General features: G+C 41.8%; 1 protein-coding gene across 7 annotated transcripts in view; it reads left to right on the forward strand.

Annotated features, from left to right (window-relative positions):
* ARB2A (ARB2 cotranscriptional regulator A) overlaps positions 1 to 26,697 on the forward strand; it is a 419,471-nt gene extending 392,774 nt beyond the window's left edge. Inside the window, exon 10 of one of the 7 annotated variants that reach the window (XM_077864607.1) lies at positions 12,652 to 12,946. In XM_077864607.1, the coding sequence (XP_077720733.1) occupies positions 12,652 to 12,794 (143 nt within the window). In that variant the 3' untranslated portion in view covers positions 12,795 to 12,946. Of the gene's footprint in view, positions 1 to 468; positions 510 to 2,550; positions 2,703 to 5,994; positions 6,018 to 12,651; positions 12,947 to 19,084; positions 19,105 to 26,632 lie in introns of those variants that run through there. The other 6 variants (XM_077864526.1, XM_077864530.1, XM_077864576.1 and 3 more) reach the window with 6 other exon arrangements.
* Positions 26,698 to 27,438: the final 741 nt, after the last annotated feature.

The raw sequence follows: 27,438 nt of genomic DNA on the forward strand, positions 1-27,438 counted from the left end.
TTGCTTTTGTGTGATGTTTTACCCATTTCAATAATTAATGGCATAAATACAGTTGAGGCTATTTTAAAAGTTTTCCTTAAGTTATAGCTGGAGGAAACAAAAGCTCTAAGAATTAGAAAAAAAAAAAACCTGTAGTTTTTTCAAATGATATTATTGTTTATTTAGAAAATTCAAAATCTGCAGATAAATCTTTTGGAGAAAGGTATAATTTAGCAAGGCTGCTGGATACAAAATCATCATACAAAAGTCAATTGTATTTCCATATGCCAACGACAAGCTGTTAAAGATCCAGTTATAGTAGCGTCACCAAATATGCAGCACTAAAAAGCAAAGCTAAGATATATCATGTTTGAAGGTGCAACCACTCAACATAGTAAAGATGTTATTTCTCTCCAAATTGATGTACAGGTATAACATAATTCCTGTCAAAAATCTCAGTGAGATTTTTTTGTTGATATCAATTTCTAGAGTCCCAAGACCACTGTCACTTCTGATACCAACTGCAACAAGATGTCCCTAAGACTACCTTCAGGTTTGATCATTTGCCAGAAGTACTCACAGAACTCACTGAAAGCTGTTACATTCACAGTGACAGTCTAGTATAGCAAAAGGGTATATATTAAAATCAATCGAGGTGGGATCCCTGGGTGGCGCAGCGGTTTGGCGCCTGCCTTTGGCCCAGGGCGCGATCCTGGAGACCCGGGATCGAATCCCACGTCAGGCTCCCGGTGCATGGAGCCTGCTTCTCCCTCCTCCTGTGTCTCTGCCTCTTTCTCTCTCTCTATGTCTATCATGAATAAATAAATCTTTAAAAAATAAATAAATAAAAAAAATAAAAATAAAATAAAATCAGTCGAGGAAGAGACATGAAAGTCACAGTGTAGGAAAGTTCCAAGGATGAGTTTCCAGTGGCCCTCATCCAGTCAAGTCACAAAGAGTGCTGTCTTCTTTCAACAACAGTGTGTGAGAATACACATGGAGTACTGCAAACCAGGGAAGCTCACCTGAGCCTTCATGTCCAGCTTTTCCTGGAACTCAGTTACATTGACATGGTTGGCCATCTGGTGGTACAGTGACTCTGGAAATAGTGTGGCAGTATCTTTAAAAACTAAGCATAGAACTAATATATAGCCAGCAGTTGCAGTCTTGGGCATTTATCCCAGAAAAATGAAGATTATCTCACACAAAAATTTGTGCGTGAATGTTTATAGCAGCTTTAAGCATAATAGCCAAAAAACTGGAAACAACCCAGATGTCCTTCAACAGGTGAATGGTTAAACAAACTAGTACATCCATAGCATGGAATAGTACTCAGTAATAAAAAGGAACAAGCTATTGATACAAAACAACCTGGATAAATCTCCAAAGAACTAGGATGAGTGAAAAAGCCAATCCCGAAAGGTTACATATTGTATAATTCCATTTATGTACCTTCTTGAAATGACAAAATTAGAGAAAATGGAAAATAGATTAGTGATTGCCAGGGGTGTGAGAGGGGCATGCAGGCATGGCTATAAAAGGGCTACATGAGTTATATTTGTGGTGATGGAAATGTTCTGTATCTTAACTAGAGCACTATCATATTCTAATACAGTTTTACAAGATATTATTTTTGAGGAAAGGTATAAAAGGGACACAGGATGAATCTGTTATTGCTTACAAGTACATATGAATCTACAATTATCTCAAAATAAAAAGTGTAATTATAGCTTAATTAATCTAAAAATGAATGTCAAATTCTCTAATAGAGAAAATGATAAAACCTCATTAAAAAGCATTAAAGATGATCTAAGTAAATGGCAAAATAGGTCATGTTCATTGATTGGAAAGTTCAGTATTGTAAATATATCAGTTCTCCCCAGATTGGCCTATAGGCTTTAGTACAATTCCAAATAATTTAAGTGACGTGGGCAATCTATAATAACTACTACGTCCTCCGTCCTCTCTGCTTTCTTCCTCCTTCTGTTGCCTGCAAAACAAACACGTTTGCTTTTGAAAGCCTGACGCAGCAGTACAAATGATGGTGTGGTTACAGAAGTTCATACAGTGGTTTATCTCTGTATTCAGAATGCCAGTAGCACTTTGCTTTCTAAATTCACAAGCTTTTACTGCCATGATCTTCTGTATGCCTCCTTTTCCTTAAATTCAAAATGGGAATTATCATTATGATAGTGCAAAAACCACAGAAAAGGTTTATGATCCTTTGCCTTATTATATTTTTAATAGCATTTAATAAGCATCAGTTTTCTGGTGAATTCTGTTCCAGACTGTTGTTTATATAACAAACATCTATTAATCTTCAACCATGATTCCTGGAATAAAATGTTTTGAAGCATTACCCTCCACCAAAGGTTTTGGAGATAAAGCAAGGTATTTTTCCTATATGAAAAACTAGGTAAGCAAAACAGGCATATGATAATAGAGTGTACACTATATACAAAATACTGAAACATAAAGAAAGGGAGTGGCTAGTATGGGGTAAAGCTAACCAAAGACAGCTTATTAGGGGAAGTAAATATTGAACTTGATCTCTTTTTTTTGTTTTTAAAGATTTTATTTACTTATTCATGAGAGAGACAGAGAGAGAGAAAGAGGCAGAGATGCAGGCAGCGGAAGAAACAGGCTCCACGCAGGGAGCCCGACGTGGGCCCTCCGTCCCGGGTCTCCAGGATCACGCCCTGGGCTGAAGGCAGCGCTAAACCGCTAAGCCACCCAGGCTGCCCTGAACTTGATCTTAAAGCAATCAGGCATACATCTTCTGAAATTTTTTATTATTCTAATGTTTTACTGATTTGTAAATACTAGCTATATTTATAGCAAAATGCCTGTGTGCCTTTGGCCTATCACAGCCTCTCTTAACTTTAGATCTCTTACCTGTGAAATGAAACTGTTGGATAAGATTTTATCTACGGTTCTTTCTATGTTTTACTCTTTTATATTTGGTTTGTTTCTGTCTGCATCTAAATTGAGACCAAGCCAACGACATCTTGGGAATACAAGCTCTTGAACAACTACAGTTAAAGTCTTCTAAGAGTTCCCAGTCCTAACACTCCTCTAAACCTCCTTTGAAGCTAGCAAATTGTATTTCCTAGATAAGCACATTTTAGCTAAAGAGATCTAGAAGATATTTGAGTATTTGTCAGTGCTTATCAGCTAGTCACTAATGGACTGTGGATCATCGCCTCATCAGTTTTTTAGAGTGAGTAAGAAAAACATTCTACTTCCTTCAGCTTCAGTTATAGAGTATCCAACTGTCATTATATTCCAATCTTAGAGGAATTTATTTCTTAACTCCAGAAGCTAACATATGTACTTCAACATAAAGGTATATTTATCAATCTGCATTTGACCCATCTCTTCAGAACTTTACCGTGATAATTTCTTCTTTGACTGAACTTCAGAATCACAGGTGTCCAGTCCCTGAGATTTTGAAAAAGTTTAAAAATGTCAATTAAGTGGGGCCTGGGGAGACAGGTGGATACTTACAGAAGAATTGAGAAATAAACTCAGAAAAGAAGGCTGGAGCCAGAGTGGAGAACTTTAAACCATATTAAGGAATTTCTACTTAATTTAACAGATCATGGAGAGCTACTGGATATTTTTGAACAGAGGAAGAGGCACATGACACAAATGATACTTTAGAATTTTTCATCTGATAGCAAGCAGGGTACAAGATAGAGGAGAAGAGGTTGAAGGCAATGAAATTAGGAGGAAGTTTCTGGATTCTAAATGATAGGTCATTAAATCTAGAGTGAAAACAGAGGAATTAGAAGGGACGATAGGGATTGGGAACACTTTGCTGAGGTCTAATTGTCAGGATTTGGTAACTGATTGGATCAGAAGGCTGGCCACAAACAAGGGGGGAGAAAAATCAAAGGTGGCTGAGAGGCTTTGAGCTGGAATAGCTGTGTCCATTCACAGAAATGAAGAACTGGGTAGAAAAGCCTACACGGAGAGTAAGCCCAGCAGTTTCCTCTGGACTGCTTGCAGAAATGAAATGCCATGACGGCATATTCCCCATCCCAGTACCTCCTCACCCCAGAGCCACAGTGTTAGGAAAATGCTTTTCCTAGTTCAACTCCATTTTGTATTCAGTTCTTGGAAATGGCATTTTATTGATCTCTTTCAACTCATACTGCGTATTACTATTACTATATTATTAACTTCTTTATGTGAACTAGCAGTAAGTGGATTTTATACTCCGAAGTATGTAGAGGAGTGAGCCTGGAGAATGCTCTAGAGGTGGGTGGAGTCAGTAAATGCAATCAGGAAGGATTAAATCCTCATTCTAACTCCCCATAATCCATTCACCTTTCACCACATACCAACCCGTATTCTTTTTTAAAATACAAGTCAGATTTAATTCTCCTTTGCTCAAAACTCTACAAACAACCCTTTCACTGCACTTGGAATAAAATCCAACCCTTTCGGGATGCCGGGATGCCGGGATGCCAGGGTGGCTCAGCACTTGAGCATCTGCCTTCGGCTCAGGGCCTAATCCTGAGATCCAGGATCGAGTTCCCTGTCGGGCTCCCCATAAGGAGCCTGCTTCTCTTTCTGCCTGTGTCTGTGTCTCTCATGAATAAAATAAAATGAAATCATTTAATAAATTAATTAAATCGAACCCTTCCACCATGGCCTTGGATAACTCCCCTGGCTTGGAGGCGGCCTACCATGAATCCTCTTCTACCACCACCCCCTCAATGCTCCAGTCACCCTAGCCTTTCAGCCTCTCAACTGTGACAAGCTTTTTCCCTCCTCAGCGTGCCTGCTCTTGTTGCTCCAGAGCTCGGCCTACGGTAGTCTGGCCCCAGACCTTTGGCTGGCTGGCCATTCAGGTCTCAGGTCAGAAGTCTTCACCCAGTCTAAACTGATGACCACCTCTCCTCATCCCCCCACCATCTTCCTCCATCTTTCTCCTCACATCCCCTTGCTGTGTTTTCTTCACAGCATTCTGACTCCGAAATTACCATGTTCGCCAGTCTACTTGTTTATTGTCTGTCTCGTGCACTAGCACACATGCCATGAGAGTGGAACCTTACATATCTTGCTCACCACTGCATCCTCAGCCCCAAGAAATAGTGCCTGGGATACAATACATACATGTCTGAAGGTATAAATTAACCCCAGAACCTCTGGAAAAACCATCTGCCCCAAAAAAATATCATTTAGAGTAGACTCCACAGTTGAGAGAAGAGGACCACAGAAGATTTGGATATTTGAACGAGTAAATGGTTTGGTTTGGTTTTAGTTTATTGTTGTTGTTGTTTAAGATTTTACTTTATTCATGAGAGACACAGAGGGAGAGGCAGCGACACCTGTGGGGGGATCCCGGAATCATGCCCTGACCAAAGGCAGATGCTCAACCACTGAGCCACCCAGGTGTCCCATGGTTTGGTTTTAAAATAAGGAAAGTATTTTGCAGTTCATCCTCTCTCTCTCTCTCTCTCTCTCTCTCTCCCTCTCTCTCTCTCTCTCTCTCTCTTCCCCCCCACCCCCAGCTCCTCCCCTTCCCTTGATACATGCAGAGTCAAACTAGCAGCCGTTAGTCATAGTTAACTATCTAGTAACAGAGAAGCCAGGAGAAAGAAGCCTGGCAAATACCTGTCCAGTTTTCCCAGCCCTGTTGGGCAGAGCACTATTTGAAAATGGAGCCCAGCAAAGCCGTTTGCTGATTATTGTGTTGGGAATAATAGGATTAGGAACCTGTACTTATGGAAATAACTATTTTTTGGTTCTTTGCATTCCCTTGTTCAGGGTTCTACCCTCTTACAATCCCTTAGTAAAGTTACTTTGGAAAATGACAAATGGAAACTGGAAAAGGGAGCCTTTGCCCACACCAAGGCTCAGATTTTTAAAGGGAAACAGCATCCCGGGAGGCCACAGTAGGAGTAGTACATGAGACAAGAATGAAAAAGAAAGCGCTTCTACACCAGCTGTGTGAGTTTGACAGGCAATTGAAACAATAAAAATGTGCCATTTTTTATTGGTTAGGAGGTTGATTCGAGAGAGAGGTCTTCCAGGTTCCGTGTCAGAGACCCACGACCCACAGCTCCCGCAGGCTGTCTCTACCCTGCCTAAGAGTAAGTTTGCTTCCCAGAGTTGTCTTCCTGGGTCTTAAGATGCCCTGTGCCCCACCCCCACCCCACCCCTGACTCCCCTTCCATAGATGAGAGATCTAGAAAAGAAGCTGCAGGAGAGGACAGGATGCCGGAAGCTGCAAATGACCCAAAGTTTCTACCACTGAGCTTCTGCCTTTGTTTCAGCCTCTTACTTACTTGTGGTCAAGCTTGACAACTTGCCCTCAGGTCTCAACAGCATTTCAGCTTTGACCAGCATTGCGTTTTCCATGCAGTGGAAGGAGACCTGCCTATTTCTTACACAAGTAATTTGACACAGCAGTGCCCCATGTTAGCTCAGCTGTTCTTGGCATTTCCCTCACACAGTCCTAATGACCAGCTCACCGAATCCACTATCCCCAACAGGGGCTGAGTCTCACACTTGCCCCTTCTAACTTGGGAGAGACTCCATTAGGAACCCTTCTCTGTTCAAATATTGGTAAGTTGTGTGTGGAGGGGGTGGGGGGGGGATTTCTAATGATGTTCTCCATAGAAGCTCTAGAATTCATTTCAAAATGAATTTTAGTAGTTAGATTTTATTTCTTTTGAGAAGGCACATTATTTTTCAGTGCTCTAGTATTTCTCTAATTCTTTATAACTCTCTAAAAATAACTGCTGCTGAGCTCATAAGTTCATTAGTTAATCCCAGTGGGACTCAATAATGCATATTACAGACCTCTTGATTTTTATAAATTAGATTTTCTCAAGAATTCCCTTACCTGTTATTATCAACATAGCTATATTGACAGGGTCTTCATTACTTCCTAATTGCCCATATTTCTTTTTCTTGTTAAAGATCAATTTTTAAAATCAAACCTTGTCATTTTGAAGGTATCATAGACATGTTATCTTGTTAATATTAATGTTTCATATCTTTCTAGGATTTTTACCCCCCTTTATCTTAGGAAACAAAATTTATTCATTACCTTTTGTTTTAAAAACAAATTATTTTTTTGGGGGGGAAGGGGGTTGGGGAATGTCAGTGAGAGGGTAGGGGCACATGCTAGTTTCCCGTGCCCTGAAACAAAGACATAAAAATTATATTTTGTATTCAAAAGTGACTCTGTCATCAGTTATATTCCCTATTCTAAACCAGCCGTAAAATGTAAATTATGCATAGATTGTTGAAATTATTCCATGACCTTTTGGTCTATGACCATGTAGAATAAGGTGACTAGCAATAATTAGAATAGCGAATAGCTGACCAAGAAATTCTTCTAAATTATCTCTTTGGTGAGAACTTAGACTGTCCATCATTATACTAGTAAGCCTCGTTTCTGGCAAGTTTGATGTGGTGTGTGTGTATGTGTGTGTGTAATATCACTTGAAGAATGATTATTTGCTTTCCCAGACATTTCTTCACTTTATTAAAAGATTCGTTGAAAAGGTAAATAACCCACTTCTTCCTTTAAAGAAATTCTATTTACAGAAATTATATTTACATATAAGTTTTTAAGACATCTACTGCATAAAATGAGGTACAGCTTCAGGCTAGGCTACATCTGCCAAAGTAAACATCAGGATTTTGGCTGCTAACTCACTAGCATATTTTGGCATAGTTTTTGCCCAAAAAAATGTAAGCACTAAGATCAAGTGAAAGAGGAGTGTGGACAAGGCAGACTTGTAAGAAACACTTGGATTGAAGTCATCCCAGGAAAAAGTAAAGGGAATAGGCAAGAAGAAGACACAGCAATGTTTTCTCCTTTCTTACTTAACCCTATTCTTTGAGCATTCCATTCTCAGTGCTATTCCAGCCATATTTTGTTTAATTTCTAAATGCTATTATATAAATGTAGCCTCCCTCTTTCTCAGTTCCATTACAGGACACTTTTTAAAAATATATAGTCTTTGGGGAAAACAAATGACACATTTTAGCAATTTGATCTCTCTCATATCATTTACAGTCTCATACTTCATACTTAAAGTTTCTAATCCTTTTGACCATTTGTGCTATCTTTACCACTTTGAAATTTGCTACAGCCCACTTTTTTAAAAACAAGTGTAGATAAAGGATAGATATTCAGTATAGTATTTTATTGAAGATCTTCTGTCTCCTGCCTTTTGGTTATTTCACGGTGAATAACATCATTGACAAACCATATTTATGGAAGAAACATTAAGAGAAATAAAAGACATTTTCTACTTCGTATAGGATAAAAGGTAGTAGAGTATAGGGTTCAGATTTTAGGGAAAATTAATCTCTAATATAATAAAAAAAGAATTAACTTCATTTTTATTTAAGCTGACACTTGACCATCTAAATACCTCCCATTAAAACAAATATTACGCAGTGCTTTTACTATCTTGAAATGAATTCTAAAGATAACATGATCCACCTAGTTATAAGATAGCTAAATTATTATAATGCTCTAGTTAACACATAGAAGGAATAAAAGAAAAGTAACTCATAATAAAAATAATATGCATATCAATATTTTAAGTGCTCTGGAAAATCTACATAAGAAGGCATAATATAGTAGTCAGATACTTAGTCCTGTACATAAAATCACCATGGATTCAACAGCTACAAATGCAAGCTGATGCAGATGTGCTGATCCACAACTCAAGCTTCATGGGCAGCAATGCCATCAGCGATGAGGTTTTCCTCAAGTGGTAAACCACTCTTGGTAATTGTATAAACCACTTTTGCTTATTAATATTCTGGGCAACATAAAGTACATCATTCCTTCAATTTACATGGTAGTCGGATTCCTCAAAAATTCTGTATGTTAAAAAGATGCCAAAAGTACTTTGAGATTATTTGTTAAAGACATCTAAATTCTAAGCCCATATAATTATAAACAGGGTTTTCAACTACAGGAATAGCTGGTGGAACATTTGAAAACCATGTCCCTGGGTGGCTCAGTTAAACATCTGCCTTCAGCTCAGGTCATGATCCCAGCTTTGTATCAGGCTCCCTCTTCAGCAGGGGAGTCTGCTTCTCCCTCTCCCTCTGCCCCTCTCCCCTGCTTCTGCGCACACTCTCTCTCTCTCAAATAAATAAATACAATCAGGAAGGAAGGAAGGTAGGAAGGAAAAAGAAAAGAAAACAAAACATGTGAGTTGCAAAAACAATTCATCATACTCTATTGCCCTGCAAATTGCAGGATTTCCAGCTTCCCTGGCCTTCTTCTGCTAAATGCCAATAGTTCTTACAATCATCTTGACCACCAAAAATATCCCTACAATTTCGAAAATGCCCCACAGGCAACTACCATGCCCATTAAGAATCACTTATTGAAACTGGACAAAGGCACTTTTTTGTAATGAAGCACTGAGACCCTGTACTTTTTGATACTGAATTGATTCTATAGATTAGGAAACTGAATTCACCAAAGGTGAATTATCCAGAAAGAACAAGCCTGCCAATTCAAAAAGATACACAAATCTTTTCCTGTAAACCTGATGGGTATTTAATATAGGAAACCTTTTACTCCCTGTACTGTGGGAACCTCTCTAGATTAGGACAGTGGGGCTCTGAAAAGTTCATAGTCCCTAACAATAGGAGCTTTTGATTAAGGTAATACTGTGCTAGAAGAAATACTAGGAACCATATTTATATCCTTCAAATAACATGGTTATTTCAGAATAATTTTCCATATTGCACATCATTGCAGCTTATCAATAATGGCTGCTTTTTTGATTGGCCAAAATTTTCCATTTTTATATCCTTTTATGAATAGATAGTGTTTCTGCCCTGATGGAATAATTTTTCCTAAAGTAGTGTATTCTTCAACTACTAGAAAGCTGCTCTGAAAGTTTCCATTCTCCAAGCATTGCTTAGATAGAGGGTACTGATATCAATTTGTAAATATTGTCATTGAACTTTGGCTCGGACTTTTAAAAAATGGTCTCCAAACATGTTCTTGAAATGTGTACATGCAGCCCTAGGTGGATACACAATAACCTAATTTTCAAATGGTATTTTAATAAAATTATTAAAAACCGACTTCAAAAATTTTTGAAAAGAAAGCCATTTTTGTGTAAAATATTCACTTTACTACTCCTTCATTTAGGGAGAACTCTCCCTCCCCCACTTGGTTCTCTATAATTCCGTTTCTAAGCCACTTTTGCTTATTACCTTTACTCCTAGCAATTTCCCTTCCTCTGACAGAGCACACATTCTCATTATTTATACTCTTAAATTGCAGGGGTAAATGTTGAGAGCCAGTGCAGGTACTCAGTTATCTCAGGGACTTTGGTCTTTTCAGCCCAGGACTAATCAAGCAGAGAGTCATCATAAGCTAAAACTAAAAAGCCTTTGTAGTGATTTTATCACCAGGGAAATTTGTTCATCCTTCAGAAAGATTGTCACCAGGAAAGAAAAAAATAAAGGAGTTAAAATTGCTTCAGACCATTGACTCCTTAGGTCCCTCTAGATTCCTAGATTGAATTGGTTTTCAAGGGGTGGGAGGAATTATGAGAAGAATTCCCTGAGAAAGCTTACAAATTGATCATAGCCTTGGTAACACTAGTAAGTGTAAGTGTGATCACTATGAAGGAAATGCCAAATGAGTCTGGAAGCATGGGAAATGAGAAGGAAAAGAAGACAATTAACACCTCTTTTTCCTTTCTTTCTTCCTTTTCTTATTGTTTTTGGGGATGGGTGTTGCCATGTAGTATGTATCTGAGAATAGTCTTTCAAAAGGAACAAATACAATGGATTTTAAAGCATTTTATCATTGGAAGTGCAATTAGTTATTACTATAACGAAACTAGATTTGCAAGCACCCATAGAAATAGGAATAGGAATTTCATAAACCTAGCCAGAAACTAGGCCCCTTGCAAATGTATCCACAGTAGGTTTGTCTGAGCATATTTAGAACTGCTTGCTTGGGTTTGGAGAATATAAATGCCTCCAAATTCAAAAGAATCCAGTAAGATTGTCATATGAATAAATCAGCGAAAATCATAATAATAAATGTCTGGATGTTACATTTATTTTAAAGAACTTGAAAGTTTACACACCTATTGATGTGGGCAGGCATATATATATAACCCCCCCCCCTCCAAGAATTCTTTTAAGACTTGTCAAAAATCAAGTCAGGCACTTTAAGGTTTGCCAGGATGAACCTACACTTGTCTCTCTCTCCCTCTCCCTCTCTCTCTTCCACTGAGTAACACTGAAATTTGCCCAAAATGAGTAAGCAGACAGAGAAATGACCTCATTTTTTAATATGAATATAGTAGTGTTGGAGGACGTTTGTCAAGGATAGGACTTCAATACTGGATCATCGTTCCCAGGGCAGGTTCAATAGGCCAAATCGCAGAGGACAAGGGGAAGGAGCATCCTTGTGAGGCCTGTAAAGAGAGGGCTTCCCTACTAGGACCAGCTCCCACACCTAAGTCCCATGCACAGACTGTAGCTTTCTGCTCTCTGGTCGACTGCAGCCATAGCATCCTTATTGTTGTAACTCCCAGATTGTGATACTGTCACAAAACTGTTGCTAGGCAACAAATGTGGTTACCAGGTCTCAGCGAATAGCTGAAGGGGAAAGCAAAGTGTTGCACCATTGTAGAGTAACCATAGCAATGACCTACTATTACAGACTAAAGAATTATCATTAACAATGTTAAAGTATCAGACGGAGGCCCTGAATCCCAAGACTTCCAGGCAGTATCTCTGCATAATTGAGCGATCTGGGAAGAGATTTCAACTGTTTCAAAGCTGTTCACTCATTATTTTTACGGTAGAGTCTTCGCTATTATTTTTACTTCTTAATTAAAAAAAAAAAAATTGTTAGGAAGAGACGGGTGCAATGGTATCGCCAGGAGCCGGAGCCGGTGAATGTCGTCATCTGTGCTTCGGACTCCGTCGCTGGTACCTGTTTGCCCGGGCAGGTCCCCCTTGAAAAACACTGTCCGTTATTAAGTCATCAGAGTGAAGCCACGGAGAGCAGCTGTACAGTAACATCAGGCTGTAGGGGACAGACTCGGCCTGCATCCTCCTGACCCAATAGGAGGCCTCGATGCTCCTTTCGCAGTCAGTGCTCCGAAGCACTTTTTCAGCTTTTCTAAGACTGTCCCCGAAAAATCTTTTTTTTTTTTTTTTTAATGGGGGAGCCTCCGGGACAGCGGCAGGCCCGCCTGTTTGGGGTCTGACCCCTCAGGAAGCGTCCCGCCGGCCCGGGTCGCGGGGACCCCGCGGGGAGGGGGCGGCAGGCGGGCGCTGCGGGCTGCGCGGGGGACCCCACCGGCGCGCGCGGGGCCGGGGCGGGGGGGCGGCGGGCTCCGGGCGGGGGGGGAGGGGGGGAGGGCGTGGCCCCGGCCTCCGGGCGCCTCGATTGGCCCGCGGGCCGGGGCCCCGGGGCGGGAAGGGGGCCGGGGCAGGGGGGGGGGCGCGGGGGCACAGGTGCGGCCCGCGGAGGCGGCGCGCGGCCGGGGGCGCGGGGATGCGCGGGGGGCGGGGGTGGGGCGCGGGGATGCGCGGGGCGGCCGGGGAGCTGGGGCGCGGCCGGGGAGCTGGGGGGCGCGGGGCCCGGCCGCCTCGTCACCGGCTCCGCGGCGGTGTCCGCTTTGTTCTGTGTTGCAGGCACCGACCGTCACGAGCTGACGTCCTGGAAGAGCTTCCCGTCCATCTTCAAGTTCTTCAGCGAGGCGTCGGAGGCGAAGGGCGGCTCCCCGAGGCCGGCCCCGACGCGGCGCTCCCACCGACTAAAGCACGAGGAGCTGTGAGGGGCGGCGGGCGCGGAGCGGGGGCGCGGCCGGGCGGGCCCCGGGCCCTCATTAGCTCGCTTTCCTCCCGGAGCAGGGGTCGTGAGACGGTCGGCTGCGGAGCGCGCTGCATTATTTCTAGATGAGCGCACCTGCCCCAGCGAGGCGGGCGCCCCGGCCCCGCTCGCGCCCCGCGCCCCGCGCCCCGCGCCCCGCGCCCCGGCCCCGGCCCCGCGCCTCCCGCGCCGCCCGGGCCGCCGCCCTGCCCCTCGGCCCCGGAGCCCGCGCGGTCCTACCGCCCGCCGCCGCGCAGCGCCGCCCGCCCGGCCCCGGCCCCGGCCCCCCTCAATCCTGCCCTTCTCCTTTTTCCCCTTTTTTTGCCGCCCCCCCCCCCCTCCGAACAGAAGCAAACTTTTATTCTAGATTCCAGGCTCCCATTTTAGGTCGATTTTTCCCAAAGAGACTCTTCACGCCTTTCCTTGCTTTTTCAAGGGGTGCCCCCTCCCCCGCCTCTCCAGAAAAGCCAAATTTAAATTCAGAGCGTGCGCGCCCTGCTGTGCGGCGTCGCCCCCATCCCGCCCCCCTCGCGGCCGGCGCCGGGGAGCGCCCCGAGCGGCGCTGGCGCAGGACGCCGGACCCCCCCGCCCGGGAGCCGGAGCCGGAGCCGGAGCCCGCGCGGGCCCTGACCCGGGCTCGGCCTCAGCGAAGGCCCCGCTCACCCTCGGGGCGGCCCCGTCCTCGGGGAATGCCCAGCTCTGCCTTTAGAATGGACTCGACTCCTTCACCGTCCGAGGCGCAGGGAGCTCAGCGCTGTAACGTAGCTCGCGCGCTCGCTTTGCTTTCTAGATCTTAACGGGGAGAAAGTCTGTCGGTGACGAGGATCCTACCTGGCAGGCGGACCCCGAGCCCCGGGGAGCCAGACCCTGCCAGGGACGGCGTCTCCCTGTCCTCGGGGGAGGGAACCTGTGGGCCGCTCCACCCTTCCCTTCGGGAAGGCCAAGTGAGGCCAAAATGATTCTGATTTTTAGTTCTCTGCTCCAACAGAAAGGGAAAGAAAGCCCTGGTCTGAAAGATTCGCTCCTCTCAACCCAGTAGTCCATGTCCTCTGCAGGGGATGGTGCCCTACAGCGTCAGCAGTTACTTTGATCCAGCTAATATCTGGCCAACACTGTGAAACATAAGAGGCAAAATAAGTTGAGATTTTTGCTGATTTTTTTTTAAATTCAAATATTGAATCTCAACATCATCAATTTTTAATTGAATTTAATTACTAGTAAGGATTCTGTTTCTAGCAGGTGAGGGTCGGAATTTAATATTTTTTCATCCTTTTTTAAAGTATATGCAACGATATACCTGCCTTATTTGAGGACATGATAAAATGTACCCAAAAACGACGGAGAACTGTCTGCCTCCTCAGAAAAATGACTTAAAATAACCACCTCATGGACAAGATGCTTTTATATGATGAACCGATCTCAGCAAGTTTTAAAACTGACAATATCTGTGTCTGGTATATAAGTACATTAATTCGTTCTTCTAGGTTTAATGATGGCAAATTAAAGTGATCTTTTTTCCACTGGTCATATATACACATCTTTTGATATTATTTTAGCAGAAACCGCATAAGAGGAAAAATCAAAACGTCATTTTATCCAACACCTGGATAACTTAATGTATTGTAACCCAACAACGTCAAGCATGTTGGTCTGCAATCTTTTCTGTCTTAGAAGTAATGGTGAACTGTATACAATAATGATACCTTCCTTTGAGAGGATTTGAGAATTGATGTGGATTGAATATATTTTTCAAAGCGTTATAAATTGTGTGGTGTTTTCACTATACGAAAGTATTCGCAGGAAAACTAATTTTAGTGCTTTTTAAAAAAAAATCAGCACTTGTGCAGTGCTAAATTTATGACACGTGTGCACCTGAATTAGAGCAAAGTACATGTGTTCAGCTTATGCAGCAAATCACTCCTGTTCCTTCTCTGGAGTTTTCTCACTTCTCTTTTTGAAAACCTTTACTTGCAACCTGAGTGAATCACTGCTTAATTGCCTTTAATACTTTAAAACTGCTGGGTTGTTAGCCTTGTTTAACCATCTACAGAGAGCTATTTGCAAACTTAAGTTGTGCAAATGTAATTCCTACTTGTGGATCTGAGCTGCAGCAACCCGGAGAGAGCTAGGCAAACCATCTGAGACCTCCAACTGATAAGTGAGAAGATTCCTTGTAATGTAGGATTTTTTTTTTTAACCTGTTGATTATGTGTCTGTTGATATAAATGTAGTAATAATCATCCACCTCAATTTTCCTGGAGTAACAACAATCGGTTGGTAGTAGCCCGCCTGCTTGGAGGCGACAAGTGTTAACAGTATTTCTGCTCTAATCTTCTTCCCATTCTGGTTTCTGTAGACAGGTTTTTAGAAGACTAGAGGCTTATGGTTAGGATGTAGGCTTTAAAAAAAAAAAAAAAATTATATACCCAGTTCCTAGAGCAAACGGAATGGGAAGCAAGGAGTTGTTGATAAATCCGAGATTCAAAATAGTCCTGTTAAAACTTAAAAGCCAGATACTGGTTAGAGGACTTTATAAAGGTACCTAACCACGCAGCCATTAAAAGTTTTCATGGATAATAGTGGGGGGGGGGGGGAGAAAAATCTATTTGTAATAATTGCTGTTTTCTCAAGTTTCTGCCTTGTGCTTCGACCTGGATTGCATTATGGTTTATACAAAAAGGGGGGGAAAAGTAAAGCACAGGACTTTCATATATATTATATATTTCTGTTTACCATTTTAAAATAAAAACAATTTTCCCAACAAGCAGCGGCGTATTATTATTGCTCAGAAGTTTATTTATTCGTGTACAGAGGTTAATAAAAGCCGAAACTTAAAAGGAATGATGGGACAGCACTCATCAATATTTTAACCCGTATAGCTCCTTTTATTACTATTACTGTTGCTGTAAGGTCACATTCTAACTTCACCTGCTTACTTACTATTTGGCTTGTACCGTTCACAAAGCTAACATTTTTTTAAGGTGTTTGTTTTTAGTATCTAAAATACCCTTAGCTACAAGGGAATTTGAATCCATTGTTATCATTTTATAAAATACCTATTAGTAATACTGTAAACAAATGTGTTTTCCAAAAGGAGTCTGATGACGTTGCATTGTTCCCAAGTCCCTGTATAGGTCCTTGATGTATTTATTACATGTAATCCAGAAATACCCTGTTTACATATATTTTATAGCTTTTCCTTCTTTAAAACCTGTAACTCCTTTGAGAGAATTTGGGTGACAAAAATATGTTTAATTGCATTATCAAGGCTAATATGTTCAATTTTTCCACATGTTTCTCTGGATTATCTGGAGTCTCGATCCAAACACGTGTGTGTCTCCTGTTACACCATAGTTTATAACTGTAAACTGACAGGTTCCTATGATCCTGATTAAGAAAGATTACTATTACAGAAAGTCTAAAAATTTCTCAAAAACTTTCCCCATGCCTCTAAAGGGAAAAATGCCTTTAAATAAATGTGAGACATTCTCATCTTTGAAATATGGGTGGCAAAAAAAAAAAAAAAAAGGATAATGGTGGTTATTTTATGATTACTTATTAGGGGCTGTAATAATATAAAATAAAAGACTCCAGGAGGTACTCCCTTTCAAAAATTGAATACTTTCCTTCCTTCCTTCCTTGTATAGAGTGACTGAGTGGGAGTCTCTTGAATTGTTCGTCTTCCTTTTATCTAATATTCTATTAATCTCCAAAAAGATCAGTTTGAGTCTGGGAAAGGGTTTTTAATCAACACTTCACAGAGCTTAAAGCTACCCTACCTAAAGCGTCAGCTTTGTTAGGCGGTTTTAGATTTAAAGCATTGCAACTGTCATGCACTGTACTAAAAGTAAAGAATGTACACCAAGTGGAAGATGTTGAAAAGAGGGAAATAGCACAAAGTCGATTAACGGAGATTCGAGAATAGAAGTAGCCATCAAAGCATTCCAACGTTTATCTCGAAATCTATGTAGAGTTAAAAAAAAAAAAAAGCAACAATGATAGTTTTAAACCTCACACTTAGGAGGGATGAATGTTGATTTAATTGATTCATTTGGATCAATGTTTTTAAAGTTTCACACCACTGATCTTTCATGTAGTGATGTCTTTAGCAGTCAGTGGTCTGACATGAGCCTTCTCAGATTTCATCAGTGGGACTCTCCATGACATCTAAAATTATGCAACAGCCTGTGCAGTGGTAACTTTGGAATTGGGAGACCTCGATGCCAAAGAGCATGGTTAGATTGAAGAACTCTTGTTAATTCTTAGCACAAAGGTTTTAGAGAGTGGTAATTGTAAATGAACCATAAAGGTTAAAGTCACCAAATATTATATATAGTGGGCTTTAATTGCTAGATAGGAGAAAGTCATCCTGAAAGTTTGACCATTAACTGGATACCATGCAGAGACCAGTTATTTTCCTTCTAATGTAAAAAAAAAAAAAAAAAAAAAAAAAAAAAAAAAAACCTTGAAATTTGACTTAATCCATGAGGCCTTCCAGGCAACTTTTCCCAGCCCTTTGCCCTGAGATTTGTGAAAAACATTTCACTATATTCTTCGTATTGTTGGGTTGAGTTCTACTTGAAACAGACATGAAACATGTTTCTAGAAAGAAATCTAGGGAGGCCCTGCATTTTTCTTTCTAGATCATTCAGCTTTTCTTTCTTGGCTATTCCATAGGGTAATATGGGAGACTGTCATAGGTAAAATAATGTTGAACTGTACTTTGTAACCAGCCTGCAGTACCAATACAAAGAATCTGAAGTGAAAAGACAACCAACACCCCAAGAATGATATGTCTCTTTTTAAAGTTTACAATTTGAATAATGAACTTGGATAGAAACTTGGCAGGAAAACAAACCATGGCACCATCACATCACCAACCATTTTCACTTTTCTGTCCAATTTCAGAGTGCATGTGTTTGTGAGTATTTCACTAGATCAGTGACAGCTCTTTATTTGCATAATTATATGCTCTGGTCTGAAGAGAAAACTAACCCCCAAATTTCATGGGTCACCAAACTGCAACAATCAATGTTTTATCACGTATGCTAAGCAAAATCTAAGAAGCTATATGAAGTTTCTTGGGGAGTTTTTACTCCTCAGAAAATTAAAGAGTTTTCCTCTTCTGAATAGATTCAAAATCTTTCCAAGTTCTTTGTAACTGAATTCTGTTTGAAGGCAAAACTAGAGATTAACATGTAGATCTGGATCTTAGACTCACTAGCATTACTTCAAAGTGGCTTAAGAAGAGCAGCATTTTTGGAACACTAAACTTTTAAATTCTAAGTACTGCCCATGCTATAAGGAAAAAAATTATTGGTCTCATTATGATTAGTCAAAATGAAGCCTGAATTAACTACAATTGACTATAAAGTTGATTTCCTTCTTTGAGATAACTCAGGGTTTTTTTAAAAGACCTAATAGAAAAATATGTATATATGCATATGTGTGTACACACATGTACATGTACATACCCATCCATGGGGCATCCATATGCCCATCCCACCAGAAATAAACAATATATACAGCATGTGTATGTCTTTGCAGTGCCTGTGACATAGTGGGTACTCCATATATGTTGGTCATGAGGATTGTCTGTAAACTTATTTTCTTCTAAGTAAATTTTCATGTTCAAATTCTTCAAGGCACTGTCATAAATATTTTAAATGCCTCAAGTTCATTTGCATCTGTAAATTCTGTTTGTATATAATGTGCATGTGTGTGTAAGGTGGCTCTATTTCATTAAAGAAAAATTGATTTAAACTCTTGGTGTCTAGTTTGTAGGCAATCTGCCAGACTTGAAATACAATAGAGCATACAGACACATGCAGAGAGTGACTGTTTGTTATGGAGTTATTAAAATCCTGGAAAATATGTCTTTACCTAGGCACTTAAGGGATATACTAGGTGCATTATTTAATTCTACTGCAAAAGGACATAGGCATGAATCTCACTTGAAAACCTATAATGCATTACCCTTATATTTGAAGTGACCTGTTTGTAATGATATATTAACAGTTTCATTATTAGGCAATTCAACTGCCATCCAGAAAAATGTTAAGGGGGAAAAAAAGACGTCCAGGGAAAAAGTTTAAGGATTGCATAGTTTTGAAGTATTTTATTCTATGAGAGATCTTTAGGTCAGGCATTAGAAATTTTCTAAAATATTCGTATTTTTTCAAGTGGGAAACTAACTTCTCCCAAGTTTTTACTCAGAGTTGAATTACAAATGAAAAAATTTTCTTTCTCTTTTAGTCTGAAAAACTTAAACATCTGCTTATCAGAACCGCCATCCACAATCACCCCATCTCACCTTCTCACTGCCTTACCAAAGTGTTCACCTAGTTATACTGCTGCACCACCCCCATCATCTACCTCCCCAGAAATTGCTGTTTGGACTGAAGGGCTCGGATTCCTCTAGGTGAAAAATTCCTCAGAATTGAATCTGTAAAGACAAATAAATAAAGTTTAGCATTTTTATCAAACAAAATGAGTTGGTAGGCAAATGAGTTAACGCTGCTGTCTAAGCAGTAAAGACTGAAGCGGGGGAAAAAGCAAGCGTAGAACCCTCCTAGATTACTGTTTAAAGATTTGTAGGTTGAAGACCTATATGTCTGTGAGTTAGATTAATTTGAATTTTCTTTTTTTAAGGTATAAACTCTTAAAAGGGAAATAAAAGACAATACCATATACCTAATTACTTTTTCCCCCTCTTTTTGACCTTTGTAGGAACCTTGCTGTGTAGGAGTTTCAGATAGGGCTCTCAGTTTTCTACTCTGCCTGGGACACAGAAAAATCTGTTATTTCCCACTGAATTCCACACATGAAGGGATTGACTCTGTAGCTGAAAGGCCTAGGCTATTTCTTTTTATCATTTTCATTCATTTTTGCTGAAGTACCACCTACTCCCACTGTGACTGAACAGGGTATTTCTGATCCAGTTCATGTACCACCAAAAAATTTTCCAAAGGTTTATTTTCTTCTTTGTTTTTTTTTAACCTTAATTAAATAAATGGCTCTTTTTCCAATAAATGTTCACACCTTCTCTACCTACTTAGATCATCAGGATTTACCAACTGAAGAAATATTGATAGTTTATTGTGGTGGTTTTGTTTTTTGGTTTTTAGTTGGTTTGTTGTTGTTTTCTTTTCTTTTCCTTTGCCTCAGTAAATTACTTAATATCATCCCCTGGAATAACCAGCTCTAAAACCAGCTCTAAAAATAACCCGAGCACAGAGTGTCATGATTTGGCTTTCATACAGTTTTGAAAGAAAAACCATTAAAATTGCATTGATCTCACAAATATTGATCTAGTGCCTGATATCAAATATCAAATGAGATGCTGTCAGTTGCTGCTGATCATTGTGTCAGATGTTTGAATTTTTGTCCTTTTCCTTCTTCATTGTCACATGGATTCAAGTTGCCGAGGCTAAGTAAGATTTTCATGATCAACACAAGTCAGATAAATTTTTTTCCTCCTTTTCATATTTCTGGTTTAACCAAGCATAGGTAATAATTTACCTGAAATTTTGTTACATAATTTCATATATGTATTTATAGATAGACCCTTTAAAAAAACTTGTTTTATACAAGTGTGTAATAGTTTATATATTTAAAGTTGTGTGTGTGTGTGTGTGTGTGTTTTACAAAAGTGTGATTGACCTACTAGGTAGGTTATGTTTCCATTTAGTTCTTTATACCCATTTTGAAATAATTTCTATCTGCATCCTCCTTTCTTCCTGGTTATCTGTCTTTTAAGAGACCAAATTTCTTTTAAGAGCATGCAGTTGTTAGAGTGCCATTTTAGAACTTAGAATGAAAGCTTAGCCATTTCAAATTTACACACACACACACACACGCACGCTACAATAGGTAAGTCGCTCTTGTTATTCTTGCTGACAAAAATATAACTGCAGCATTTGGCCAGCGTAGAGTTAGGAGAATTATTTAAGTGAAATTGGATCTATATAGTTTTAATACTTTCTCAATAAATCCATGTTATCTAACAGGCTAAGTCATGCTCTGCTTCTATATCCTATCAAATCTGGAAATAGCCTAAGTGCCTTTGGATACGTGTGAAGTCTCAAGTCACCCTTTTTCTTCCCGCCTGCCTCTTTACTTTGTACAGAAAAAAAAAAATGATGATTACATTACTTTGAAATATGGAACATTTTAAGGGGAAACCATCCCGTAATGACCAGCTAACGGGGCTGTCTGACTAAACAGTACAGACTGGGAGGTAGAGCAGAGCACTCCTAGAGTACTGTTTAAATTATACAGCCTCGTGCGTATTTTTCACATTCGCGGGAATTTAAAAAAAAAGAAAAGAAAAGAAAAAAAAATCCCCTGCCGCAGGAGTGGCTGGACTGTCTTTCCCCTTTTTACACCTGATCTTAGTTTGGGTCCCGCGAAGGGCAGCGCCTCGTGCCCAGCACCATGGACAGCGCCCGGCGCCCCCTCCCCGCTCCCCTCCGCCAGAACCCCGAAGTCGCGGCCCTCGCCGGACTCCTCGCCCCGACCACTCCCTCGCCGTAGGGAACTGGCTCTTGAAACCTTAGCATCTGAGCCCAAAGCGACAATGAGTTTAAAAAGTACACACTTTGTGGGTGGAGAATCCCGCTTGCTCCACGCCCGTGCTAATCAGTGAGCGTGCCCCGGAGTTGACACACCAGTCCCCCTGCTCCCCGAATTTGCATCTACTTTAGGATGAAAGCAGCGCCACTCTCAGCCCTTTGGGTGGTGCAGGGTCATCTCACCCCCCACGACCATTCCCTGCCTCGCTGCACCACCTCCCTTCCAGGCTCCAGGTGAAGAGCAGCTGCCGCAGGAGCACCTTCTCCCCGGGCTGGTGATCTGTGCTCCAGGAGGCGCACACGCAGCCCCCGGGGCCCCCGGTCCCCGCGGCTCAGCCGGGGCTGCTGCTGCCGGGTGGGGGGTGGGGGGGCGCCCAGGTCCCGGGCGACCGCCGTGGGGGGGGGGTGCACGGGGCGCCCGCCCGGGGCGCGCTAAGGAGCCTGACAGCAACGTGCCTGACTCCCTCCCGGCCCCTACCGCTTCCCCCACTTGCAGACCTCACCTCCTACAGCTCCCAAGGTCCGCGTGTCTTCCTGTTTGGATTTTTATTTATTTATTAATTTTTTTTTTTTTTTTTTTTTTTTTTTTTTTTTTTTTTTACTGTCGCGTTAAAGCAAAGTACAAGAACTGGAGATCATTGCCTTGTGGCGTCTTTCTCACTGCACCGTCTCCCTAGCAACCCTGAAGTCACCACTCCTAAGACAAAACTATAGTTTCCAAAGCTTTCAAATTGCACCTTGTTTGACTGAAACTCTCGCCTCACTTGTTGGGCCTTGAGTAAGATCCCTCCTCTCCCCCCTGGAACCCCAATCTTGTCATCTACTCCCTTGAACCGACTTTGAGGACAAAAACAATAAGGTTAGAGCAGGTGAGTCGGTCAGAAGCAAACTGGTACTAAATATTGATTGTGCCAATATACTTTCCAAACTAACTTCTTCCATAACTTTCCCAGAAAGGGCCAACAAAGAGAATTAAGGAGAGAACCCTTGTATTTTAAGTATTTCTTTTCCTCCTGTAAAATAGCCTCGATAAACCGCTTTCAAAATTGCTTTTGTAGAGTATCACGGGTTACCATGCATCTCAGGATAAAATTATTCTCTACTTGGCATGCCATTGCAGTGAAAAATTTCCTTGAATTCCTCACTACAGTAGCAATTTAGCTTCAAAACACTCTATTTTTCTATCCCTTAAAATATACAAACATTTTATTAAATATTTCACAGATTAACCATTTAGAGTGTTTTCTCACACACTGCTGCTTTCACAAAGTTTCCTCCCCTTCCCCTTTTTTAGTGTGCAGAATCACTGCTGAGTTCTCTCCAAAGAGAATTTTCCTTCATAGTTTGGTCATTCTTGCGGTCTCAAGAGTCGTTTTGCCCAAATACTCAGATAAGTCTCTGCTCCTGGAGAAACTCGGCCATGCTGAGAGCTATTTAAACTACTGATGCCACCCTGCTACGAAAACTGGGGAGAACGTGGGTGGACGGACGAAGTTTGCAGCTGAAGTGTGCAGGGTAGCAAAGGGACCTGTTGAATAGTAGTGACCCGGAGACTCGCAGATTCCAGATCTGAACCCTCAGCTGAAATAATCTCCATAATGTTTGCATGTCTTTGGCTGGTATATTTTGGGGGAGCTTACATCTTCGGATAAATGAAATATTTCATTCTCACCTTCCTAAGGTTCAGGAGCAAGAAAAGAGAATCAGGTGCAGGGAAGGACATGGGGTTTTCCTTTGTTGGTGCGGGGAAGTTGTGGAGATTTGGGGTGCAATATGTAACACTGAAACTCCTGGGTGCCTACCATTTGTTCTCTCAATCTGGGTTTTGGGGAGTTTCTTTCCTTCACTGGGTATTTCCCTTATGACTTGGAGGATGGGATAACTAAGATCTCTATCAGGTATTTATTACTTTATATATATATATATATTCTTGACACAGCTTCAGAATGACTTTTATGGGTTATTCTAAGTAAATTAGAAACCCTCATACCTGGGTGGATATTTCAGTACCTCATTGCCAGAGAAAAATGTAGAGAAAAAAAAAAAGCATAAGAAGATCATTTTAAAAAGAAAGAAATAAAAACCACTGTGATTAGGTCCCCCTGAAAGGAGCTTCTTCAACGATGTTTGCTAACCACCTGTATGTGTTCGAAGAAACTTTATTTTACAGCACAGATAGCCATCCCCCCACTTTCACCCAAGCTTTTCCCTTAATTCCAATCCTACTCTTCTGTAGGATTGCTGCTGTCCTGTCCATTTTTTCCCTTTCAAAATCTTGTAAAATAAGTTTTCTTGTCTCCTGTCCATTTGTCAATGTCAAATATACACTGCCTATTTAGTTACAGAAAAGTGTGTATTTCATATGTTATAAAAGAACAGCCTTCTTTATTTGGTTTCTTGGAAATCAATAATCTCTTAAACACTTGCCAAGATCCCTTGGGGAAGGGAGAAATGTAAACAATAACTACCAAACTTCAACATGACAATATCGCTTAAAATCTGCAGGATGATCATTTGAATGCGGGGAGGTAGTGGAGACTGACTTCGGACTCCCGCGATTACACAGGAAGGTACCCGAGGTGCCTGATGCCCTCTCCATCCTCTGCAACTTACCCAAGGAACTGGATACCTTAAAGAGTCGGGAGGTAGTTCTAAATTTTCTTACAAGACAGCTGAGTAGCCAGACTGGTCCTCAAATAATTTAGCCAGGAGGCGACTGGATGACCACAGGGAGGTTGCAAAAGGCAGTTCCCCCCAGTAAGAGAAACACCATGATTTAGTCTTTCCTGACATAATTAAGGGCTTTGATAACACTCCTTTATTTTGTCTCAGGCAGTGAAAAAAAAAAAATCACCTACTCCTCTGGCGAATGAAACTTTCAAGAAACTTGAAAATAAATCGAGTTTAATTTCTGCTTTTTAAAGTGAGTTATGTATGCGAGGAAATGGAGCACGAAAACAGCTGAGCTCCACGTTAGCTCTCCAGCATTTTAGCATTAGAAGGAAGACTACACCTCGTTTTCAACTTAGCCAACTTTTGAAATTACAGGTGTCCCCCGTAGATAATACCTGATTGGATTAAATTCCCAGGAGCTTCTAAATTAAGCTCTCAAGAAGATAAGAAAGTCTATGAAATCTCTTGAGGAAACAGTTAGGAGGGATTTATAAGCGTTTGAGGATCCGGTGATCCACTGGAAGCACAACTCACTCAAATTTGAATTTTCATGATCAACTTTCAACCCTGAGAAACAAGAGCCATTTGCTTAACTTAATCTGGAACATATGTTTGCAGCAGTAGCAGGTTTTTGGTGTGTGGCTGGGGCTGATCAAGTTGTAAATTTTCCGCTTTAGGTTTTCAGCGCCTGCTAGTTTCAGCCTAACACCTAGAGAGAGACTTTGCGGGGTTCTTCACCAAAGCAGCCAAGGTTTGATAAAAGGTTTCCAAACCACACAGCTCTGAGTGTTATTGATTTTCCCAAAGGTGGAACATTTCCCTACAAGTTAGTTCTCTAAATCCTAAAAGCAAGTAACAAGTTAAATTCTCTTTTGTTAAAGTGTTTGCAAGATGTCTGTATAGAGGTTGGGGTTTGGGTTGTTTTTTGTTTTGTTTTTTTTTCTCCTTCCATCTCCCTTCCTCACCTGCATCCTCATCTTTAAGGGACACACAATAGTGTGGGAGCGGTGGGTGCAGAGAAAGTGACATCTTCATTCGACAAAACAATATCCAATTCTTTCTGGCTCATCTTAATTTTGTTCCATCAGAAACTTAGAACTATTGATTTTCTGTCTCTTTGTGCTTCGGCACAAAGGAGTTTTAAAAGGTGTTTTGAATATCTGAGAAGAGTCACTAGTGTTTGAAATAAATATACATTAGGATCCATAAATCACCCTTCCTGTGAAACAAGCTCTGTGTAGGCTTTTAGGACCAATATCAAAACACATCTTCTGTGCGTATGAATTTCAGTATTTGGGTTTTAAACAAATTATGATACTTTTAAATCAATTAATGGTACACCACAAATGATAAATGAGGGCAATAAGTTCCCTAAGATCAGCCTAATTCATCTTGAAATGGGAATGGGTAGTCATGGTGAAGTGGGAGGTGGACCCTGGTGGTAAACCTCAAGGACTGCAAATATCCACCTGGACCTGCTGATTTATCTTCTTCCTGAAAACCTCAATCAGATTACTGGAGGAAAAGTTACTCAAGTGCTTTCTGAAATGCATCACAAAGAGTAATTGAGCCATAAATATGCCCTAAGTTCAGGTGCAGAGTTTCACTGAATTTTAGGATCGCCCCGAGTAGGGTGGGGAGCTGCCACCTGCGCTGCCCGGCTCCGGGCGCGAGGGGTCAGACCCAGGGCGGGGGCAGCGCTGCGAGCCCCGGGCCCCGGGCCGGCTCCCCGATCACCCACGACTAGTTGAGAACAACGGTGCTGAGAAGCCGCTCGAAGTCTGAAGTGGAAGGTCCTGAGACACCGAGCGCCATCTAGCAAGCAAACTTAGAAGCAAAGTGCGCCGAGTCCAGCCCCGAGCGGAGACCAGGGAACCGGGGGGCCAAGAGGGGCCTGGGGGCGCCCGGGTCACCTGAGCGCCCCCCCTGCGGCGCCCACCCCTCGCCCCACCGGCCGGCCCGAGCCGACCTGACTCCGGAGGTGACACGGAGCCCTCTGCCTCCAGCTGAGGCTAAGGGGACAGCTGCTCACGGGGCTGCTTAGGGTCTCTAATTAGGACCAGCGGCCTTGGGGTCCCCCCGCCCCCCCAGGCCCCCCCAGCCGGGGGTCTCCCTGCTGCACCTTCCCTTCCAGCCGCGGACGGAGCAGCGCCTGCAGGGCTCACCTGGAGCTCACCTGGGGCTCACCTGGGGCTCACCTGGGGCTCCCAGGGCCCCCAGGGCCCCCCGCGCCCCGGAAAGCGCGTCGCCAGGCAGGCCCAGCAGGACTTGGGGAGTCGTCCCGAGCTTGCGAGGCTGCCCGGCGCCTCCTGCCAGCCCGGCCGAGCCACCCCTGAGCCGCACAGGACACGGATTTGCTTAACAAGCCACGGAAGGTCATGGAAGCCGAACGCTGCCTCCTAAACATAAACAGCACAAGCTCAGTCCTCTCTGGGCACCGGGGTCCTTTGGCTGAAGAGAAGTCAAAGGTAGCTCGGATGCTGCCAAACGCCTGTTAGTTTGTAGCTTGAGGGGAAAAACAGCACTTTTTCCAGTTTTTTTTTTTTTTTCTTTTTAGGTTTAAATGATGTTACCCAATTGTATGAATATTCTGCGGACCTGGGCTAGCAGAACAAAGCTCCTGAGATTGTGATGCGAAGAAAGTAAAGAATAAGGAATAAACCTACTGGTTTCTGTATAGGCAAGAACAACATATTTCCCTTGGAAAGCAGTCGATCCGAATTCAAAAGACCAAGAAGTCTCCTCTCAATAATAGGTCTGCTTTCTAAAGTACTTCTGTTGAGCCCTTCCAGAATTTTACTTTCAGATTGGGAGTGGAGGGACAGAAATCCAACGCACATATATGCTAGCCTTAAACTATCCTAATTTCCTGCTATTGATGATTGCCTTTGTCATAACTCATTGATTCACACTGTTCTTAGAACACAGAGCTGAGCTTGGATTTTCTATTGTTCTGGCCCCTGCCCCAACCCCACACATACAATTTTTCCCAGTGAAGTGTTTTGGGGAAAAAAACAAAACAAAACAAAACAAATAACCACCATCACCACCACCACCAACCAACCACAAAAGAAAGAAAGAAAGAAAGAACCCTTAGAAAATGACTATCACAACATTCCAGTTGAGTTTTAAATGCTACTCCCCCCTCAGGTTTACTTCTCAATGAAAACAGGCATAACAGATATGCAATAACAGATCTCTTTATTTTTCCACTATGCCATATCCTGGGCGAAACAGCCACATTGAGAATAAAGGAACCATTTGATAAGAATATGTTCAATGTGCTCATTAAAATATCTCCACAGGTTAGAGTATTTACAGAAAAAAAAAAACACACACACACAAAAAAAAAATCATAACCCC

The sequence above is a fragment of the Canis aureus genome, chromosome 2, assembly GCF_053574225.1.
Source record: "Canis aureus isolate CA01 chromosome 2, VMU_Caureus_v.1.0, whole genome shotgun sequence".
Lineage (NCBI taxonomy): Eukaryota > Metazoa > Chordata > Mammalia > Carnivora > Canidae > Canis > Canis aureus.